The sequence below is a fragment of the Eleutherodactylus coqui genome, chromosome 2, assembly GCF_035609145.1.
Source record: "Eleutherodactylus coqui strain aEleCoq1 chromosome 2, aEleCoq1.hap1, whole genome shotgun sequence".
NCBI classification, from domain to species: Eukaryota; Metazoa; Chordata; class Amphibia; order Anura; family Eleutherodactylidae; genus Eleutherodactylus; species Eleutherodactylus coqui.
In genome coordinates, this window is record NC_089838.1 from 239,670,784 (window position 1) to 239,691,086 (window position 20,303).

A 20,303-nucleotide genomic window follows, 5' to 3' on the forward strand; every position below is an offset into this window, starting at 1 on the left:
TTAGTCAGAATCAATATTTCATCACCTATCCTACTTATAGTACAAGTAAAAAAAACTTGAGGGAAGACCCCTTGATTTCAAAAAGTGTATGTGTGATTTCAAAAAGTATATGTGCTTAGTGGGCTTTTTTTCAATTCAGGTACATAATATTCTAAAATCAAAAAATTGCTGTTACTAGACATCCAGGCCACACTCAACCCTCCATCAGATCTATTTAGAAGGGTTTTGGTTAATTATAAGACTGAAGATTCATCAAAACTGGAGACTTTATCATTATTCACAATGAAACACAATTTGACCAACCACATTGAACTATACAATTTTATTCAATATTACATAACCATACGTATTTACATATATCATATACCCACAAAGCTAATGGAATATTTACAAAAACTGCATATTGCATAGAGTTAGAGCAGGCTTCATACAGATTCCTGGGCAGAAGCTTTAAGCCTACTATTTCCTTAATTCCTGCATGTTAAAGCTCTTTAACCAATGTATATGAGTAAGTAATGTTAGTTGTCCGGTATTACAGAAGTCTATGGACCATCAAGTTATCCATACTAGAACTTTAAATGGCAAATGACTCTGTAGAAAAGGATTACAGCGATTAGTTACAGCTGTCAGAAAAGAGGAGCTATCGGCTCTTCTGACGTGTGTTTGAGTACTTGCATTCCTCATACAACTCTGGAGCATCTTTTCTTAGATCTCTACATTTTGCCGTTCCTCTGTTATTTCTTCTGGAAATGTAGGACTCCGTTTACAAGTGGGTACGATCATTTCTCTTGTTGATAGGATGTGTCGCTACACATAGTGATACTGTGGGCACTGACTGAAGAGTTTCTCACGTGTAAGGACGTGCGCTACTCCCAATGGTAATGATAACAGCCAGATGTCAAGTTATTCCTACATTTCCAGGAGGAATAACAGAAGAACACAAAGTTCTAATGCAAAAAGCTCTAGAATTGTGTCATTAGGGAAGACAAGTATTTACTTGTATGTCAAGAGAGCCAACAGCTCGTTTGTTAGGACATTGGTTCATTTTGTAAACTCACATCCACTTGCTGAGTTTCAGGGCTTATTCACATGGTAGTATTTTTTGGCAGTATTTTGTAAATCTAAACCAGGATCCAAAATACCGAAGAAATGCAAATCTCTCTGTTACACTTTCTCTCTGTACTTTCCATTCCTGGTTTTGGCTCACAAAATACTGGTGAAAAATATGGCCGTGTGAAAAAGCTCTTATAGTTGAGATGTGAAAAGCAGTAAGGTAACATGTAAGAGAAATATCTCAATTCTCTTCTAAGACAACAGATATTTCTAAGCACAGATCCACATTCAGTGAGCAGCAGAGTATCTGCAATATAAGGCAGCCATGCTGTTATGGGGCCTGAGGTTGAACCACGTCTTCACCAAAGCCCACAACTATATGTCTAGGACTGACAGAGTGCCAAGAAAGAGGGAGCGAGGGCCTGTTAGCCAGCATTAGGAGGGCTACAAGGAGAGTAAAAACAAACGCAACCTCTAGATGTCACCATCTCTCCTGTTTACACTTAGGATTAATTCACATGCGTGACTGCGAGTTCCATCTCAAGACCTCGTGTACAACTTACATCAGACAATATACACCCATCCATGTGCTGTCCGATCTGAACAGTCAGTGCATACTGTATGCCCGTGAATACGGATGACAATAGGACATAAAGTGTTTTTTTTTGTTTTTTTTTTAAACACGGGCTATTGATCAGTGTGAAAGTTCCCTTTATATTGCCTTAAAGCCCATAATGGGGCCCTGTGCTGTCCATGAAATATATGCCCATCTGAATAAGCCCTTTCCAATCCAATTTGTATCCTGGTTTTCCTAGGGGGCTTACTCTTTTTCGTCCGTTATACAACAGTGCTATATGCTGGCTAAAGCCAGTACTGCATGAGGTGTCACGTTGGATAGGCTGGCAATATACAGTAAGAGAACCCAGACGGACGTCTTCCAACATCAGAGCTGTACAGCCTTAAATCATAATGTCTTAAGACGTCACAGTGGATTGGAAAGGGTTAACCTCCAAAACTTAAGGCCCACTTACACACAACAATTATCGCTCAAAATTCGTTCAAACAATGTCAAATGATCGATAAACATTGCATGTAAACATTGTCATCGTTCACTTTTCCTCTGAACGATGATTTTAAGGTAAGCTTAAAATCCATTGTTCAGCCGGAGGGAAGATAACAGGGACCGCACGCTATGTTCTCAGCGGGTTCCAGGAGATTACATTGTCTTATGCCGTCAACCCGTGTGAGAACAATGCAGCTGTGCTCTGCAAACAGCTCCCGGAGGCCCTTTTACACGCAAATGAAGGTGATAAAGTGTTAATGGACATTAATGATCGCTAAAACTTTCAATCATTTGAAAGATTGTCTTTGCGTGTAAACAGGCCTTTACAGTATCGTTGCCTGGCTTAATGTGCTTAAAAGAAAATACATTCATTTATACTCTACATGTGCATTTCTTGGAAGACTGCACTGCTTATTTTCCATGAATGCTATGTCTAGACTAGAGTCAACACAGCCACGTCCATGAAGAAAAAAGGGTAATATTTTTGGCCTTGCTTTAAGTATTATTTTATCTGATGATTTGCATAGCGCCATGTGTTCTGATTGTAAATTACCAGATGCACTAAATCTCATTATTCACCGCTCTATGTATATTTATGCGTGTGTTTATCACTGATGCGATATCTTCAATATTAGCTGCTGGCTTCCAATTAAAAACAAAATCTCTTTCGATGAGTGTACACAAAACAAACAGCTCTAACCCGTCTTAATTGCGGCAGGCTACTCGAAGGTTCTATCTGTAGTTCTATAATGTTCATTTCCATAAACACATACCCTATCCCAAAGCTTTATGGCACTATTAAGTTAGTAATTGGAACATTCATACACTTCAATGGTTCGTGACAGCTGGTAATGAATATTGCTTTACTCATCTTCTACCTAAATTAATAGTCATTTCATTAGTTTTCATTATATTAGTTTTAATAGCAATGAAGTTAAAATAATTAACTTTATTCCATGTGGGTGTATCCACCGCAGTATTCTCCGCACTCAGGGATGGACTTTTACTTAGGCACAAGAGGCATGGGCTTTTGGGCAGTCCTCTGAGGAAGGGCATCTGCTGGTCAGGGCCATATTCAATTATAAGGCTTCATTCGGCGTTGGTGTTTTTGTCTCCATAGACAGTACATGTCATACTAAACACGTTTTTGGGATGGGTCTATTAAAGGTGAGGTCACAAGGAGCGCTCTACAGTCTCCAAAGATGTAAATCTAATACTATCCTCATTAAAATGTTATACATGCAACATCTGTTAGGCTTTTATTATGCTACCTGACTCATTTTAACTGAAACTATATAGCTAAAAACCAAAATATTGTTTTTTACTACTTGTACTGGCCCTGAACAAATAATACTGCAATCATGGTGACATTAAAAGGGACAATGTGACTTGGATTTATGCTGCATTTACTTAGCAGAGTCATCAGGCACAGATCACATATTAGATATACAGGGTCTTCCAGTTAATGTTGTGACAGAGCATATAGTGAGGTAACTTTCACCGCATTGCTGATGTATAACGCTAAGAAACTACAGTATGGTATGGAAAGCAGAGTGAAAACGAATTGAATCCCTTTGCACCCCAGGATGTATAGGCCGAGCCCACTCCATACATGGCCAGTGTAAGCTGTCTTTGACAGCTGTCACCCAGCCGCAACTGCCACGGTCAGCGTTCATGCCAGTTGTGGCCGATAACCATTTAAATGCCCTGATTGGTGGTCTGGGATCCCAGATGCCTCCCCTCCCCCTGATGAGCTCACAAGATGCTGTCCGGGTGTCCGCCGCCTTGTATTTATGCCTGTTAAAATGGGCCTGTTGGTCAATATCTTTAACTTCTATTATTTTCTATGCCAGTGTTTTCCATCTCCAGTCCTCAAAGCACCCCAACAGGTCATGTTTTCAGGATATCCTATAGTAAGAGCATCTGTGGCAATGTCTAAGACTGACCATAGTTACGTTACCTGTGCAAAGCTGATGAACTCCTGAAAACATGACCTGTTGGCGGTCCCTGAGGACTGGAGTTGGGAAGCACTGTGCTATGCTATTAAATGTACTTGGTGGGTCGACCGACCATCTTATTATTTAGAACTGAAGATTAATCTGCCCTGTCCTTTTTCTACCACTTCTGCATTTTGCAGTTAGTCTGTCAGTACCTAAATGCCATGACAAAAATAAATGCAGTTGTGCAATAGGCTCCAAGCAGTTTTCTTCATTTTGCGACTATTGATTGCTCACACAGCCAGTAGTGCTAGATCGCCTGATAACAGCAAGTACTGGCCCATTGGGCAATGTTTTGATGGCAGTCCAAGCTTCAAAGCGAGTAAGACCTTGTAGGTTGATATTTCCCAACTGCAGTAATTCATCCCCTGGCTGAACAGCATCATTCTTGTCCGATACACCTAGAAAAACAAAAATCCGGTGATTTACATGACAAGGTCCATATAACATTTTCCACTGGTAAATAGAGTGATTCCAGCAAGTGCTATTGATATGCTTGAATACTAAGTCATGAACAATACTGTATGTCAGGATGTATGCGTAGTGGCCCAGTACATGCTTTCCTGGCCCCCTCCATAATGTCATACATGTATGTCTTATGTAGATGCTCTGTGCAAAACCGTCTTGTCCTTCTGTTATGTGTATTGCACAGCTACAGCAAATGATGAGTTAATGTCTGCAAAGTGTGAGCTGACTGTAAATGTATCATATCTATCCTGTCACGTGGTATAAATGTGAGTGATTGAGAGTGGGAAAGGTGTTCCATGTCTTCTGAAGTCATAGTCAGGAGGTCTAGCTGCATGGGGGCACCTTCAGCCATCATGTAGTGAAACATGGAGGAGGAGAGATTTCCTGAGCGCAAAGATCAGCATGAGCAGTAAGTGAGCCCAGAAAGATAAAGCAAACATGAGCCAGTCCTACGTTTTCCCTATGCAGGGCCCAGTGGAGAGGTACTCTTCTTCTCAATTGTTCATGCCCAAGCGTCTAGGACCACTGGGTGGAGGTACTCGTCTACAATTGTCAGACACACAGGCGTCCTGAAGTCTGGGATCGCTGTGTGGAGGTACTTGTTTTCAAGGTTATCTGTATATGTTCCTAATTCTACCTGCACGTGAAATACTGTCTGTTTTGCCTTGTATCGTTGGAACTGTTATCAAGTAAAGTTGTTCCGGGCCCTGACCATTCCCAGGGACCTGAGGTACTATATTACTGTCTGTGGCTCAATTATTTCCCCGCCAATGTTCATGACAATGGCTGTCGAAACAGTGGTGTCACCTGTGACAACCCCTTCACCTGTCCTAATGTTTATTGGGCTTCGCCATGCTGGAGGTGTCCGGTGGAGGCCCAGCACTGCCATGGGCTTTGCTGCATGTATCCCTCGGGGAGGGAGCCTGGTAATTGCCGCTGTGACAAGCCAGCATCTTGCCCTCCCAGCTCCTCAGTGTATGCCATGTGTCCGGGGTCACCCTATAGGACACTGCATATATAAAGGTGAAGCTACACAGAATTATGTCTTATGTTCACATATAGTAGAAATTATGCAGAATTTCCACAGCAGAATTGATTGTGGAATATCTTCAGCATTTTACAGTACCAATGATGTGGAGGAGAGTTCATGAAATCGCATCATGTATTGTGGAAAAAATCTGCAGTGTAAACTGACTTATGCTATGCATTTTAATGCAGCATGTCAATTTATGTTGTAAATTTTCAACATGGATTTCACCTCTTCAAATGAGGGGGCGAAATCTTCATCAAAATCAGCACCAAAATTATAATACATCATGTATATATTTTCACGCGGATTGACATGCATCCATACTGAAATCCGCTATCTAGGTAGTCTAGCTATGAACCTATGTGTAACTGTTACAATACTAACTGGGACCAGTACTTTAGATCAAAGTCAGTGCCAGATTACCAGTTAGGCAGAGTAAGCACCAGTCTATGGACCCCACACCTTTTAGGAGCCCGCAACAATGGATCAAAATAATATTGATTTGAGAGAAAATTACAATCAAGCTTTCTAAAATTGTTACCAAAAGAGAGAAAAAAAAATGAACCAACTCAAACAAACGAAAACTTTAGATTAAAGGAGTTTTCCAGTTATAAACTACCATACTAATGGTCTATTCTCAGGACAAGGCAACAATAGTAAATCAGCAGGGGTCTGCCACCCAAGATCCCTGGTGATTAGCTGTTCATTGGGCCATTGTGCTAATGCAATCAGCTGATTTCTGCAGGAAGCAGACAGCTCTGTTTCCATTTCAGTGACCAGGCTTGGTATTACATCCAAAGTCCCAATTCATTTCAATGTGATCTATGTCTGTAATACCATGCCTGTCTACTGCAGTGGAAACGGAGCTGTCTGCTTCCTACGGAAATGATCTCATTGTACCAGCTAAGAGAACAGCTGATGAGCAGGGTTCTTGTGTGCCAGAACATGCGGTCTACTATTAATGGCCTATCTTGAGAATAAGCCATCAGTAGTTTACAACTGGAGAACCCCTTTAAAGAATCTATAGAAAAATATTGTAGTACTGTAATGTACCCAGTAACAACTTAAAGTACATAAATCATAGACATGAGGTTCACTTTACAGTTTGTCTCTTAAAAGCTTATCTTCTGTCATCTGATGCCAGATCCTAGTAGAATGTTATGTTTAATAATATTGAATAATGAATGTTTAATTGTATTTAACTTTTTGTTTAATAACATTATTAATTATTATTCTTTGTTTTGTGTAATGAAATAGATCAAAATTGTTGGTTGGTAAAAATTAAAACTCTATATTGGCACCTTAAGGGAAGCAAACTTGGGGCAGGTTTAGTAGAGCTGGTATGTTCTTCCCATGTTTGCCACTATTTTCCCGGGTACTCCAGTTTGCTCTGAAACTCCCAAAACATGCTAATGGGTGAATTTAGATTGTGGGCCCAATGAGAATAAAACCCTACATTAAGTGATGTACAGTGCTGTGGAAGTTATATGTGCTATATACATGAGTGAATTAAACCAATACATACATTTACTGCTGAAATTTGTACAATGCAAAAAAACAGGATCACATCACACCTCTAAAATAAAGTAAATAGTTCTGTGCAGCTGCACATTACAATGACTACATTACAAACATATAGGCAGGACATTTGGAGGCTTGGCTTCCTTCATTTTGTACATGGACTCCTTCCCACTTGTCCAAGGCTAATTTTAGCTGAACCCCACTTGCCTTGAGTTCACACTGTAGGCGTGATGTTAGGAGAGCTTTGTCTGGTAGAGTTGGGTCCAATCTGAAGAGCTCACCTTATCATTGTAGATGGACCCTCACAATTCGATCAAAATGTACGCTACAAACCTCAAATGTATAAATATAGCCCTAACGCAATGTGGTGTTGGTGCTTGTAGTGTGCTGTTATGCCCTATCTGTATATTTGTAATATAGACACTGGGTCAGGAAGGGTATCGTTTCTTCTTAGGGAGAGTACCTAGAAGGTGTGATGAGACATATAAGGCAATCCATGCTCCTCTGGGAAATATGTAAATGGGGAGATGGAACATTTCCTCTACAGCACCACCTATTGGAAGGCAGCATCCCTGCAAGTCAATGCCAGACTTTTTGACTAGCTTTGTAACAATGACTTGGAATTGTAAGCCAAAGCCAAAATCTTTTCCATAAGGAGAAAATAACCATGCACAAACAGCTGTTTCAGGATGATTGCCCCAAATCAGTGTGCAGTAGCTTTCTGGCTTGGCTAGTGAGAGGCCTATAGATGTGGATCAGGAAGGGTATTAATTTTCCTTAGGGAGAGCACTTAGTAGATATGTGGTGACATATAAGGCCATACATGCTCCTCTGAGAAGTATGCAAATGGAGAAGATTCTGGTGTTGACTCAGACTTCCCAGTCATTGTATAAGGCTTGTTAAAAAGTCTGACATTGATTTGAAGGGATGCTGCCTTCCAATAGCTGGTTCTGTAGAGATATTGTTCCATCTTTCCATTTTAATATAGCCACTGTAACATGCACTTGCACATCTTTGTTTCACTTTACTTTGGAGATGTTGTCTGAAAAAAAACAAAACAGGATTACTGTGATAAATCTGGTGCAGTTTTAGATTGTCTAGTCGAAGGTTACTTTTGCACGGGCCGACTATTAACTGAAACATCACTCAAAAGGGCGATTTTGACCAATAGCTGTCCCATGTCAAAGTAGAACCCGACAGAGAAACAGTATTAGTAAATCTGCCCCTCAGTATCTGCAGTTGCTCTATGAGCAGAGCCAATACAGACAAGGAAGGTAAAATAAAAAACACCTCATGCAAAAAATAATGAGAGAGAATAGTCTAATTTAATGGCATTAGAAGTAACCAAAGCTTTCTATACATTCGAAGAAATGCATTGTGTGAATCCTGCAGTACAACAAATTAGCAAACTTTAAAAAGGGGATTAGACAGCAAATCTGAAGTGAAATCAATGTATACAGGTGCATGTTAATGTGGCGGCAATGCAAAAGCACACCACAAGCTCAAAGAAATATGCCAATATTAGATATATTAATTTTAAATTGCATTTATGCTATATTTACTGTGTATATAAATGTGAGGTTTTAGCACATATTTGGTCAAATTGTGAGAGCCAATCTGCCTCAACAAGACGACCTCTTTAGTTTTGCACTTACTGAACTGGATCAGCATTAACCATGTCCAAAAACTGTATTTCTCCTGCTAGGAGCACCACTGCCCTCTAGTGGTTGCTGTTGATATTTTCATGCAAAGTAGGGAAATATTTTGTTCTTGTCTAGGTATTTTTAATTTAAACCTAGGGATTGTTTACACTAAAGTGATACCTTTTATTAGTATTACATACAGTATGCTGGTATTCTAACCACTCACAACTCCTTAGATGTCTATGTTTTTATGTTAAATGTAGCATCTTCTTTATACTGCAGCTAATACTGTATAAATGTTCTCAGGTGTTAATATAATGAAATATGCTCACCTTTGAATATCCTGTTAATGAGAATAGGCTTGTCTCCGTTAACAGAGCCTTTTCCTCCTTCTAAACTGAATCCAAGGCCGGATAAATGCTTTTCAAGAGTAACAGTCATTGTAGATCCTGCACTCTCTGAATCTGTCAGGGAACATGTATTATAATAAATGCTAAATATACCATACAGAGTTATACAATGTATTAATTGATCCAGAAAGGCTTAGAAAACATACTAGTAAAATAATAATCATCATCAATGGTGGTAGCAGAAGTAGTAATAATAATACAACTATGGCCACCACTGCTACATTAACAGGCTTGTAGTAATACAGAGAAAAGCTCTGATGAGAAGGGATTGCTTTCACATTCATTATTTTATTCCTATTTTATAGGGAGAATAATCCAGTCATTTTGGTGTAATGTTCAGGGTTAACTTCTATATACTTATACTCACCAGATAGCGTTGAGTCATCCGAGGTACCACAGAAGTCGTTTGTGTCCATAGCTTGCCCTCCATTTTTTTCTTTCTTTATTACAATGACAGCTTGTCTTGGGTAGCGAGCTTGGCGCAGAATTCCTGTAGCATCGTTATGGCTGACACCTTTCAGTGATTTCCCATTAACAGACAAAACTTTATCACCTTTCTGTATTGTTCCTTCCTGAGCTGTTAGCCCATCAGGGAAAACTCGATGTACCTGCAGCAGGAACAATGTCCAAATTACATACAGACTCTAAAATTGGTCAAAACTTACTTGATACACCTTAAACTATATTACATGGCCAAAAGTATATAGCCAGCCCTTCTAATTAGTGGATATGGCTAGTTCTTTTAACATTGCATTAAATGCTACCACTTTGGAGGATATATCAGATGTTATATAGTAGCATACACAGGTCTACAAAACCAGACCACAAAGTGCCAACGCATATAATGCGTTACAAATGTCTGTACTCTGATAAAATATAAGCACAAGAAATCTTTGTTTTAGGGATTGTACTCCCATGATGACAAGCCTGAGATCACAATGCCAAACATTGCTTGGAATGATGTAAAGCAAATGACTAATGATCCATTGAGATGGGTTCTTTTGAGGGATGAATTGTATTTTACTGTCTGATTGAGTTCCAAGGCAAAAAAATCTTTCCGCGCTGCTGTCGAGTTTCTCTTACGAGAAAAAAATGAATATAAACTGTCGTAGCAGACAGTAATTGAACATATAATTCACTGGTTTTAATTCCAAAGAATAAAAATACAAAGCATGCTGCAGGGAATAGCTCTGCAGCAAAGGTCTTTACAACGCGTTTCAGCGTTCTATAAAACGCCTTTATCAAGTATAAATAACATACAAACAATCCCACATTATATAGCAAGTCTTACCTCTCCGGAGGTGGGAGTTCCCAGTAGTTCGCGCTCGCCTCCATGCCGTGTCGCTATGGCGCGGCATCAAAGCGTCATGAATGAATAACGGAGAGGGTGTTCCGGCGTAAATGTACGCTAATAATGAACGTAAACTCCGTAGATGTGGAGAAGGAGATACGTAAAATGCGTAACTCTCGATCTCCTGGAATGGAACAAGGGTAACTCCAACCTCTAGAGGGAAGAGTGTATCATAACCATTTACAATTATCTCAATCCATTACAAATGAGAGTACAATAAAAAATAATATACAGTTACATGAAAACTTATGTGCATTGATCTCTGAAAAAAATATATATATATATTTTACACACTTAGGGTAATGTTAAAATTCAAAAAAGGGGTCTTGCAAAAAACTACCTCCCAATGATAAATTCATGTCAATTGATATATATAATAAATAAACATGTAAATAGATATCAACTTATACCAAACATCGAATTAAAAAAATTTTTTAGAAGCCATATTCCAAAAATGCCAATAAATACATATAGTAAATATACATACAAATGGATATCACAATTTACTACACATCCAAAAATTAATAACTATAAATGTATAAGAAAATATAAAAAAATATATATGTATAGATCAGTAATAACGAGTTTAACTATTAAAATTTTTAAAAATTTTTTTTTAAAATTTTTCCAAAACTTCGTTCAAACCGAAAGGGATTAGGGTATTTAATCTATAAATCCAAAACATCTCTCTCGTTCTCAATTGTGCGAACGAGAGAGTGTGGATGTGTTCTAAAGGTGTAATTTTCATAACCTTGGGATTTTTATTGTGTTTTTCTAAAAAATGGCGAGAAACACTATGCTTAAAATAACCCGTTGAAATGTTGAATCTATGTTGGTTCGCCCTGATATTCAGAGCGTTCATAGTACGTCCTATGTACTGCAGTCCACACGGACATTCAATCAAGTATATTACAAATTTTGAGCAACAGTTTAAAAATTGGTTGATTTTTATGTGCTTTTTTTCTTTCGGACAGTACACTGATTTTCTCCCTTGCGTGATGCTCTCACAACATTTACATTTTTTCTTACCACAACGGTAGACTCCTGTTGCCAAAGGTTTTTTTATTGTTGTTGTTTCTATAGCAAGTTTATTTTGTGGATTGGATGGAGCTAATGTATTTTGTATTGTTTTGTTTCTACGATAGATTATCTTGGGGCTGTCACATATTTCTTTATTTAGAATAGAGTCTTTCAATAAAATATTCCAATTGTTTCTCAATATTTTTTCTATTCTTGTTGCTTGACAATTGTATTTCGTAATGAATAACACATTACTTTCTGCATCGATTTTATTTGTTTTTTGGAGCAATGCAGTTGGGTCAGTGGATTCGTTAAGCGCTTTTGTATAGGCTGCATCAATTAAATTAGCGGGGTAGCCTTTTTGTTTAAAACGACCTTTTAAAATTTCAGCTTGTGAAGAGTATATTTCAGTTGATGAACAATTTCTACGAATTCTTTTGAACTGTCCGTAAGGAATGTTCGTCTTCCATTCCTTCTTATGGCAGCTTGAAAATTTTAAAAAACTGTTGCAATCAGTCTTTTTAAAATGGGTTTTGGTTTCTATGTGACCCTTCTCAGAGGATATCACTAGGTCCAAAAATATTACCTCCGTCTTGCTCAAATCATGTTCAAATTTCAAATTAAAAGAATTATTATTTGTCTCCAAAGCAAATTTTTTAAGATCATCTATTTCACCTTCCCAAATCAATAAAATATCGTCGATAAAACGTCTAAAAAATACAATTCTCGGGTCATTAAAAATAATTCGTTCAAAAAATCCCATAAAAAGATTAGCGTAACTCGGGGCGAATTTCGTGCCCATCGCCGTACCATTGGTCTGTAGATAAAAAATCCCATTGTATAAAAAATAATTATTTTTCAATATAAAGTTTATGGCATCAATTAAAAAATTTTTTTGTTTTAATGGCATTAAAGGGTCCATGTTTAAATAGTATGAAATTGCTTCTATTCCTAAATCGTGTCGAATATTTGTATACAGGGAACAAACATCCAGAGTGCACAAACATCCAGATTTAGGAATAGAAGCAATTTCATACTATTTAAACATGGACCCTTTAATGCCATTAAAACAAAAAAATTTTTTAATTGATGCCATAAACTTTATATTGAAAAATAATTATTTTTTATACAATGGGATTTTTTATCTACAGACCAATGGTACGGCGATGGGCACGAAATTCGCCCCGAGTTACGCTAATCTTTTTATGGGATTTTTTGAACGAATTATTTTTAATGACCCGAGAATTGTATTTTTTAGACGTTTTATCGACGATATTTTATTGATTTGGGAAGGTGAAATAGATGATCTTAAAAAATTTGCTTTGGAGACAAATAATAATTCTTTTAATTTGAAATTTGAACATGATTTGAGCAAGACGGAGGTAATATTTTTGGACCTAGTGATATCCTCTGAGAAGGGTCACATAGAAACCAAAACCCATTTTAAAAAGACTGATTGCAACAGTTTTTTAAAATTTTCAAGCTGCCATAAGAAGGAATGGAAGACGAACATTCCTTACGGACAGTTCAAAAGAATTCGTAGAAATTGTTCATCAACTGAAATATACTCTTCACAAGCTGAAATTTTAAAAGGTCGTTTTAAACAAAAAGGCTACCCCGCTAATTTAATTGATGCAGCCTATACAAAAGCGCTTAACGAATCCACTGACCCAACTGCATTGCTCCAAAAAACAAATAAAATCGATGCAGAAAGTAATGTGTTATTCATTACGAAATACAATTGTCAAGCAACAAGAATAGAAAAAATATTGAGAAACAATTGGAATATTTTATTGAAAGACTCTATTCTAAATAAAGAAATATGTGACAGCCCCAAGATAATCTATCGTAGAAACAAAACAATACAAAATACATTAGCTCCATCCAATCCACAAAATAAACTTGCTATAGAAACAACAACAATAAAAAAACCTTTGGCAACAGGAGTCTACCGTTGTGGTAAGAAAAAATGTAAATGTTGTGAGAGCATCACGCAAGGGAGAAAATCAGTGTACTGTCCGAAAGAAAAAAAGCACATAAAAATCAACCAATTTTTAAACTGTTGCTCAAAATTTGTAATATACTTGATTGAATGTCCGTGTGGACTGCAGTACATAGGACGTACTATGAACGCTCTGAATATCAGGGCGAACCAACATAGATTCAACATTTCAACGGGTTATTTTAAGCATAGTGTTTCTCGCCATTTTTTAGAAAAACACAATAAAAATCCCAAGGTTATGAAAATTACACCTTTAGAACACATCCACACTCTCTCGTTCGCACAATTGAGAACGAGAGAGATGTTTTGGATTTATAGATTAAATACCCTAATCCCTTTCGGTTTGAACGAAGTTTTGGAAAAATTTTAAAAAAAAATTTTTAAAAATTTTAATAGTTAAACTCGTTATTACTGATCTATACATATATATTTTTTTATATTTTCTTATACATTTATAGTTATTAATTTTTGGATGTGTAGTAAATTGTGATATCCATTTGTATGTATATTTACTATATGTATTTATTGGCATTTTTGGAATATGGCTTCTAAAAAATTTTTTTAATTCGATGTTTGGTATAAGTTGATATCTATTTACATGTTTATTTATTATATATATCAATTGACATGAATTTATCATTGGGAGGTAGTTTTTTGCAAGACCCCTTTTTTGAATTTTAACATTACCCTAAGTGTGTAAAATATATATATATATTTTTTTCAGAGATCAATGCACATAAGTTTTCATGTAACTGTATATTATTTTTTATTGTACTCTCATTTGTAATGGATTGAGATAATTGTAAATGGTTATGATACACTCTTCCCTCTAGAGGTTGGAGTTACCCTTGTTCCATTCCAGGAGATCGAGAGTTACGCATTTTACGTATCTCCTTCTCCACATCTACGGAGTTTACGTTCATTATTAGCGTACATTTACGCCGGAACACCCTCTCCGTTATTCATTCATGACGCTTTGATGCCGCGCCATAGCGACACGGCATGGAGGCGAGCGCGAACTACTGGGAACTCCCACCTCCGGAGAGGTAAGACTTGCTATATAATGTGGGATTGTTTGTATGTTATTTATACTTGATAAAGGCGTTTTATAGAACGCTGAAACGCGTTGTAAAGACCTTTGCTGCAGAGCTATTCCCTGCAGCATGCTTTGTATTTTTATTCTTTGGAATTAAAACCAGTGAATTATATGTTCAATTACTGTCTGCTACGACAGTTTATATTCATTTTTTTCTCGTAAGAGAAACTCGACAGCAGCGCGGAAAGATTTTTTTGCCTTGGAACTTTATCTTTTAACCCATTGAGGGGATTTTCTCCCTTTGGGGTTTTGTTTCTTTCCTGGCGACTCTCCTTCCTCATCGAAGGATATTGGGATTCTCTTCATTTACTACGGGTCTACCTGGACTACAGGTGCCAGCGGGCAGCTCCCGTATGATCGTCTGGTCTATGGGAACCCCGCTGGGCACCAGGTGAGTCCTTTTCACTATTTATTTCCTGGTGGCGCGGATCATTATTTTGAATTTTACTGTCTGATTGAGGAATGCATTGTTCTACCCAAGAAGTTGGTGGAAACCTAATAATCGAATGAAGCTGTTTTGGCTGAGTTATCTATTTACACTGATTAATGCTACAGTATATAATACCTTTTTGGGGAACCGTGAGTTTCCAACTTGGAGACAATGTCTTAGCATTAAAATTGCTCTGTGCACAAATCACAAGTCATCAGGAGAAAGTAATCAAAGGGATTTCCTGGGTTTTTACTTACTTTTTTTAAATTTTGCTGTCCATGGCCAAAAATAATAGAAGAGCCAAAACTCACCTCTGTACTCCGCACTGGGTCTGGGTTGACAGGCTGCAGTCAACCTGAGGTCTGTGATTCGTTGCAGGAACCTGTGAGGTCCCATTAACAGGTTGACTGTAGCCTGTCAATACAGACCCAGTGCAGAGTATGGAGCTGCAGTGCTAGACATGGGTGGTCTTAGGAGAGGTGAGTATTGGCTCGTATAATAATATTTCATTTTTTCCTTTATTAGAACAGTTTTAAATTTTTAACAAGGCAGAAAATAAGGGCCAAGGGTTATAGAAAAAAAAACAGAATTGGAGTAAAGGGGGAAAATATATACTAAGTGTTTTATATTAAACAGTACTAGTAATTATTAGGAAATTATAGTAACAGTGTTTCTGGTGGCGCAATGCGCCACACAGCTCTGCCGCATGCATGTCACACACCCAGCTCTGCTGCATGCATGTCACACACCCAGCTCTGCTACATGCATGTCACACACACAGCTCTGCTACATGCACATCACACCCAGCTCTGCTACATGCACGTCACACACCCAGCTCTGCTACATGCACGTCACACACACAGCTCTGCTACATGCACGTCACACACACAGCTCTGTTACATGCACGTCACATGCACAGCTCTGCTACATGCACGTTACATACACAGCTCTGTTACGTTGCTTTCGCATATGAGCTGCGTGTGATTTATGAACTTCAGCTGGTGGCTGAGGTGAAATCGTTGCTTGTTGCTGTGTCATGTAAGCTGCATTAGTTTCACGGCGGCTTTAAACCCTCTGTGGTGACAGGTTTGCACGAAAGCAATGGTTTGTTCCAGCACTGGACAACGGCTCACAATTAGATGAAGGCTGGACTAGTGTTGGCAGCATTAGCACTTGGTATGGTATGATATCACGTTCAGAACATTTGAAGATAGCGATGAAGGACTATGCTTCAATGTTGTTGGTCAATATGCACCGCCAGCTATGTATGTGTAAAGGACCTGTGGGGTCGTCACCATCATGTGATTAGGGGACGGAGCCAAGGCGGTATGTGTAAATTTGTTAGGTGTCATTTATTGGAGGTGTGCAGCAGTTTGACAACCAGGTACAAACTGGAAGACTGAGTAGTGCTGTATCTATAGCAATTGAGGTCGCAGGGGTTTATGGGGGATGTAGTCTGCCCATAATTCCTCACTCACTGCAGAAGGAGAATAAAGGACCTGTGATGATGTCACCGTCATGTGGTCAGGGGGCGGAGCTAAGAGACGGTAATAACGGACATCACACAGGTGCTGTCAGGCCCTGCATGTAACTCACACGTCACACACATACAAATTGAGTACACAAGTGGTTGTTAGTAGTTTGATTGTACTTTGTATAGAACTTAAAGGGGTTGTCCCGCGCCGAAACGGTTTTTTTTTTTTTCAATAGCCCCCCCGTTCGGCGCGAGACAAACCCGATGCAGGGGTTTAAAGAAAAAAACGGATAGTACTTACCCGAATCCCCGCGCTCCGGTGAGATGGCCGCCGGGATCTTCACCCTCGGTGGACCGCAGGTCTTCTGTGCGGTCCATTGCCGATTCCAGCCTCCTGATTGGCTGGAATCGGCACGTGACGGGGCGGAGCTACGAGGAGCAGCTCTCTGGCACGAGCGGCCCCATTCAGAAGGGAGAAGACCGGACTGCGCAAGCGCGTCTAATCGGGCGATTAGACGCTGAAAATTAGACGGCACCATGGAGACGAGGACGCTAGCAACGGAACAGGTAAGTGAATAACTTCTGTATGGCTCATAATTAATGCACAATGTACATTACAAAGTGCATTAATATGGCCATACCGAAGTGTATAGACCCACTTTGTTTAGCGGGACAACCCCTTTAACATCAACATGAGAAGAGACTAATGCATCCACTACTAAGAGGTAAAAAAATGAGGATACAATTATACTTACAAATTACAAAATACGTGTCAGATTAGGTAGAGGAGCATGGCTGCAGCACATATAAGAACGATGGAGAGACCCTCCAAACTGATGCCTTCATATGTAGCGAAGTTTAACTGTGCCATGGTTTGTTTACCCTTTCAATTGTTTTTTCAATGGTTTTGTGGTTTTGGGATATGATACTAACAGCTTTTTAATGGCTTAAGATAACTTCTTCTAGAAAGTTATCACTGTCAAGTTAAACTTTGCTATATCTGTTGAAAAACCATTACTAGATATAGTTGCAATCACAAGAGGTTGACAAAAAGGTAAAGCATCCATAGTAACCAAGAGGAGCTAATGGAGTCCAAGTTCAGAAATCTAGTGGAGTATCATTTCTTCAGAAAAGAGTTACTAAATTAATTACTTTGGGCAGGGAAGGAACGACTAAGGATTTATATTTCTTTGATTTTGCTAAATGAGACAAAAGGAGGATGTGGCATATGACCAATGAAAACCTGAAAGGGAGAAGATTAGCATGGAGAAAACAGATTAGGAGATCTAAAATCTTCTGTTACCAATTGAAAAAAGGCAAAAAGGAGTTCCAAAAGGGTAAGACCGCCAAAAAATTGAAGTTTGTTCCTTTAGAGCAGCATTCCTTCCAGCATGTTCCAGAGGGAAAAAAACATTAATCTTTGCAACTCTTACAGGGGCCAGATACCAGCAGAGAAATAACTTTTGAGATGATTCCCAGTGCTTCATTTTTGTAGTCCAAGAAAGAGAATGTTTTATTCTAGTTGAAACAGTTTTTTGTTTTGTTTTTTTCAATCTTGTTCCCACAGCAGCATTCGGTTTGGGAAGCGTGGAAAAAAGGTCCCCATTAGAGATGAGCGAGCACCAAAATGCTCGGGTGCTCGTTACCCGGGACGAACTTTTCGCGATGCTCGAGGGTTCGTTTCGAGTAACGAACCCCATTGAAGTCAATGGGCGACCCGAGCATTTTTGTATATCGCCGATGCTCGCTAAGGTTTTCATTTGTGAAAATCTGGGCAATTCAAGAAAGTGATGGGAACAACACAGCAACGGATAGGGCAGGCGAGGGGCTACATGTTGGGCTGCATCTCAAGTTCCCAGGTCCCACTATTAAGCCACAATAGCGGCAAGAGTGGCCCCCCCCCCCACTGTCAGCATAAAGATCGTTCTCCTCTGCCATAGCTGTAACAGCTGTGGCAGAGAAGAACGATGTTTGCCCATTGAATTCAATGGAGCCGGCAATACAGCAGGTTCCACTGAAAGCAATGGGCTGCCGGCGATCGCAGGATGAATTGTCGGGAAGGGCTTAAATATATAAGCCCTTCCCTGAAATTCATCCAGAAATGTGTTACAATAAAAATATATACCGGCGTATAAGGCGACGGGGCGTATAAGACGACCCCCCAACTGTCACCTTTTATGCCGGCAATACAGCGGAGCAAAGAATAAAAATCATTACTCACTTCTCCTGGTGTTCTGCGGCGCTGCTGCAGGCTGTCGCTCCCTCCTGGTCCCCGGCAGAGCATTGCTTTCTGGACGCAGTGGTTGAAATCCCCGCCTCCAGAAACACACGTGCCTTCAGCCAATCACAGCCATTCAATGACATCATTGTCACTGGCTGTGATTGGCTGAAGGCACCTGTGTTTCTGGAGGCGGGGATTTAAAGCCCTTCGTAGAAAAAGCAATGCTCTGCCGGGAACCAGGAGGGAGCGACAGCCTGCAGTAGCGGCACAGAATGCCAGGAGAAGTGAGTAATGATTTTTATTCTTTGCTCCACTGTATTGCCGGCGTATAAGGTGACAGTTGGGGGGTCGTCTTATACGCCCCGTCGCCTTATACGACGGTATATATTTTTATTGTAACACATTTCTGGATGAATTGCAGGGAAGGGCTTATATATTTAAGCCCTTCCCGACAATTCATCCCGCGATCGCCGGCAGCCCATTGCTTTCAGTGGAACCTGCTGTATTGCCGGCTCCATTGAATTCAATGGGCAAACATCGTTCTTCTCTGCCACAGCTGTTACAGCTGTGGCAGAGAAGAATGATTTGCCTTCTATATGTTCTCAATGGGGTCGGCGCTGCTGCCGCCGGCCCCATTGAGCGCATATAGAGAAGAGAACAGAAATCGCAGATCGCACATAGGTGCGATCTGCGATTTCTATGGCCTAAGAAGGACCGTTGGGGTTCTTGAAGCCTAAAATCACTCCTAACACTCTCCCTATAGCAGCTCCGGCATCAACAACACTTTCCCTGAACTATGTCAGAATGCATCTGTGGCGAGCCGCGGGAGGGGCAGATTTTAATACTCGGGTGACACCTGATCTCGCCAGCCACTCACTGCAGGGGGGTGGTATAGGGCTTGAACGTTGCAGGGGGAAGTTGTAATGCCTTCCCTGTCTTTCTATTGGCCAGAGAAGCGCGCAAATTTCTCAGGGAAGAAAATGAAAGTAACCCGAACACCACGTGGTACTCGTTACGAGTAACGAGCATCTCGAACACCCTAATACTCGAACGAGTATCAAGCTCGGACGAGTATGCTCGCTCATCTCTAGTCCCCATAAAATATGGAATAACCTTTACACCCGGGATGATGAAGAAAAGTGGACATATACTGACTTTAGAAAAACATATTTATGGATACCCACCGAGAGCAGCGCATGGCGGAGCCTTAGGAAGTTGTAGAAATAACAACAAGGATATGATATACAGATTTATAAACTCATACTCCGGGAGAATGAAAGATAACATCTTCATAGGAAGGACCGAGGTCAGAACCAGGGAGGTCGAAGTGGAAATAAGATATTGCCATGCCCAGAATGAAGCCCGAATACTAGGTAGATTTGGGATTTGCATATGAGAGGATGTAAAAGAAATACCCAAAAGCGAGATTAATAGGGCTTTAACGAAAGCGGCTTGCATTGAAGTATGAGAAGACCACTAATGTTTGATTTGGCCTAAAATAGCGGGTCTTCTATTATCTTTGGC

The 20,303-nt window shown here is 39.6% G+C and overlaps 1 protein-coding gene across 3 annotated transcripts in view; it reads right to left on the reverse strand.

The window, feature by feature from the left end:
* Positions 1-307: 307 nt before the first annotated feature.
* Positions 308-20,303, reverse strand: part of IL16 (interleukin 16) — a 131,156-nt gene continuing 111,160 nt past the window's right edge. For all 3 annotated transcript variants that reach the window (XM_066592688.1, XM_066592687.1, XM_066592689.1), the window contains 3 exons: positions 9,553-9,793; positions 9,108-9,239; positions 308-4,514 (listed from right to left, as the gene is read on the reverse strand). In XM_066592688.1, coding sequence (XP_066448785.1) covers positions 4,336-4,514; positions 9,108-9,239; positions 9,553-9,793 — 552 coding nt within the window. In that variant the 3' untranslated portion in view covers positions 308-4,335. The remainder of the gene's footprint in view (positions 4,515-9,107; positions 9,240-9,552; positions 9,794-20,303) is intronic.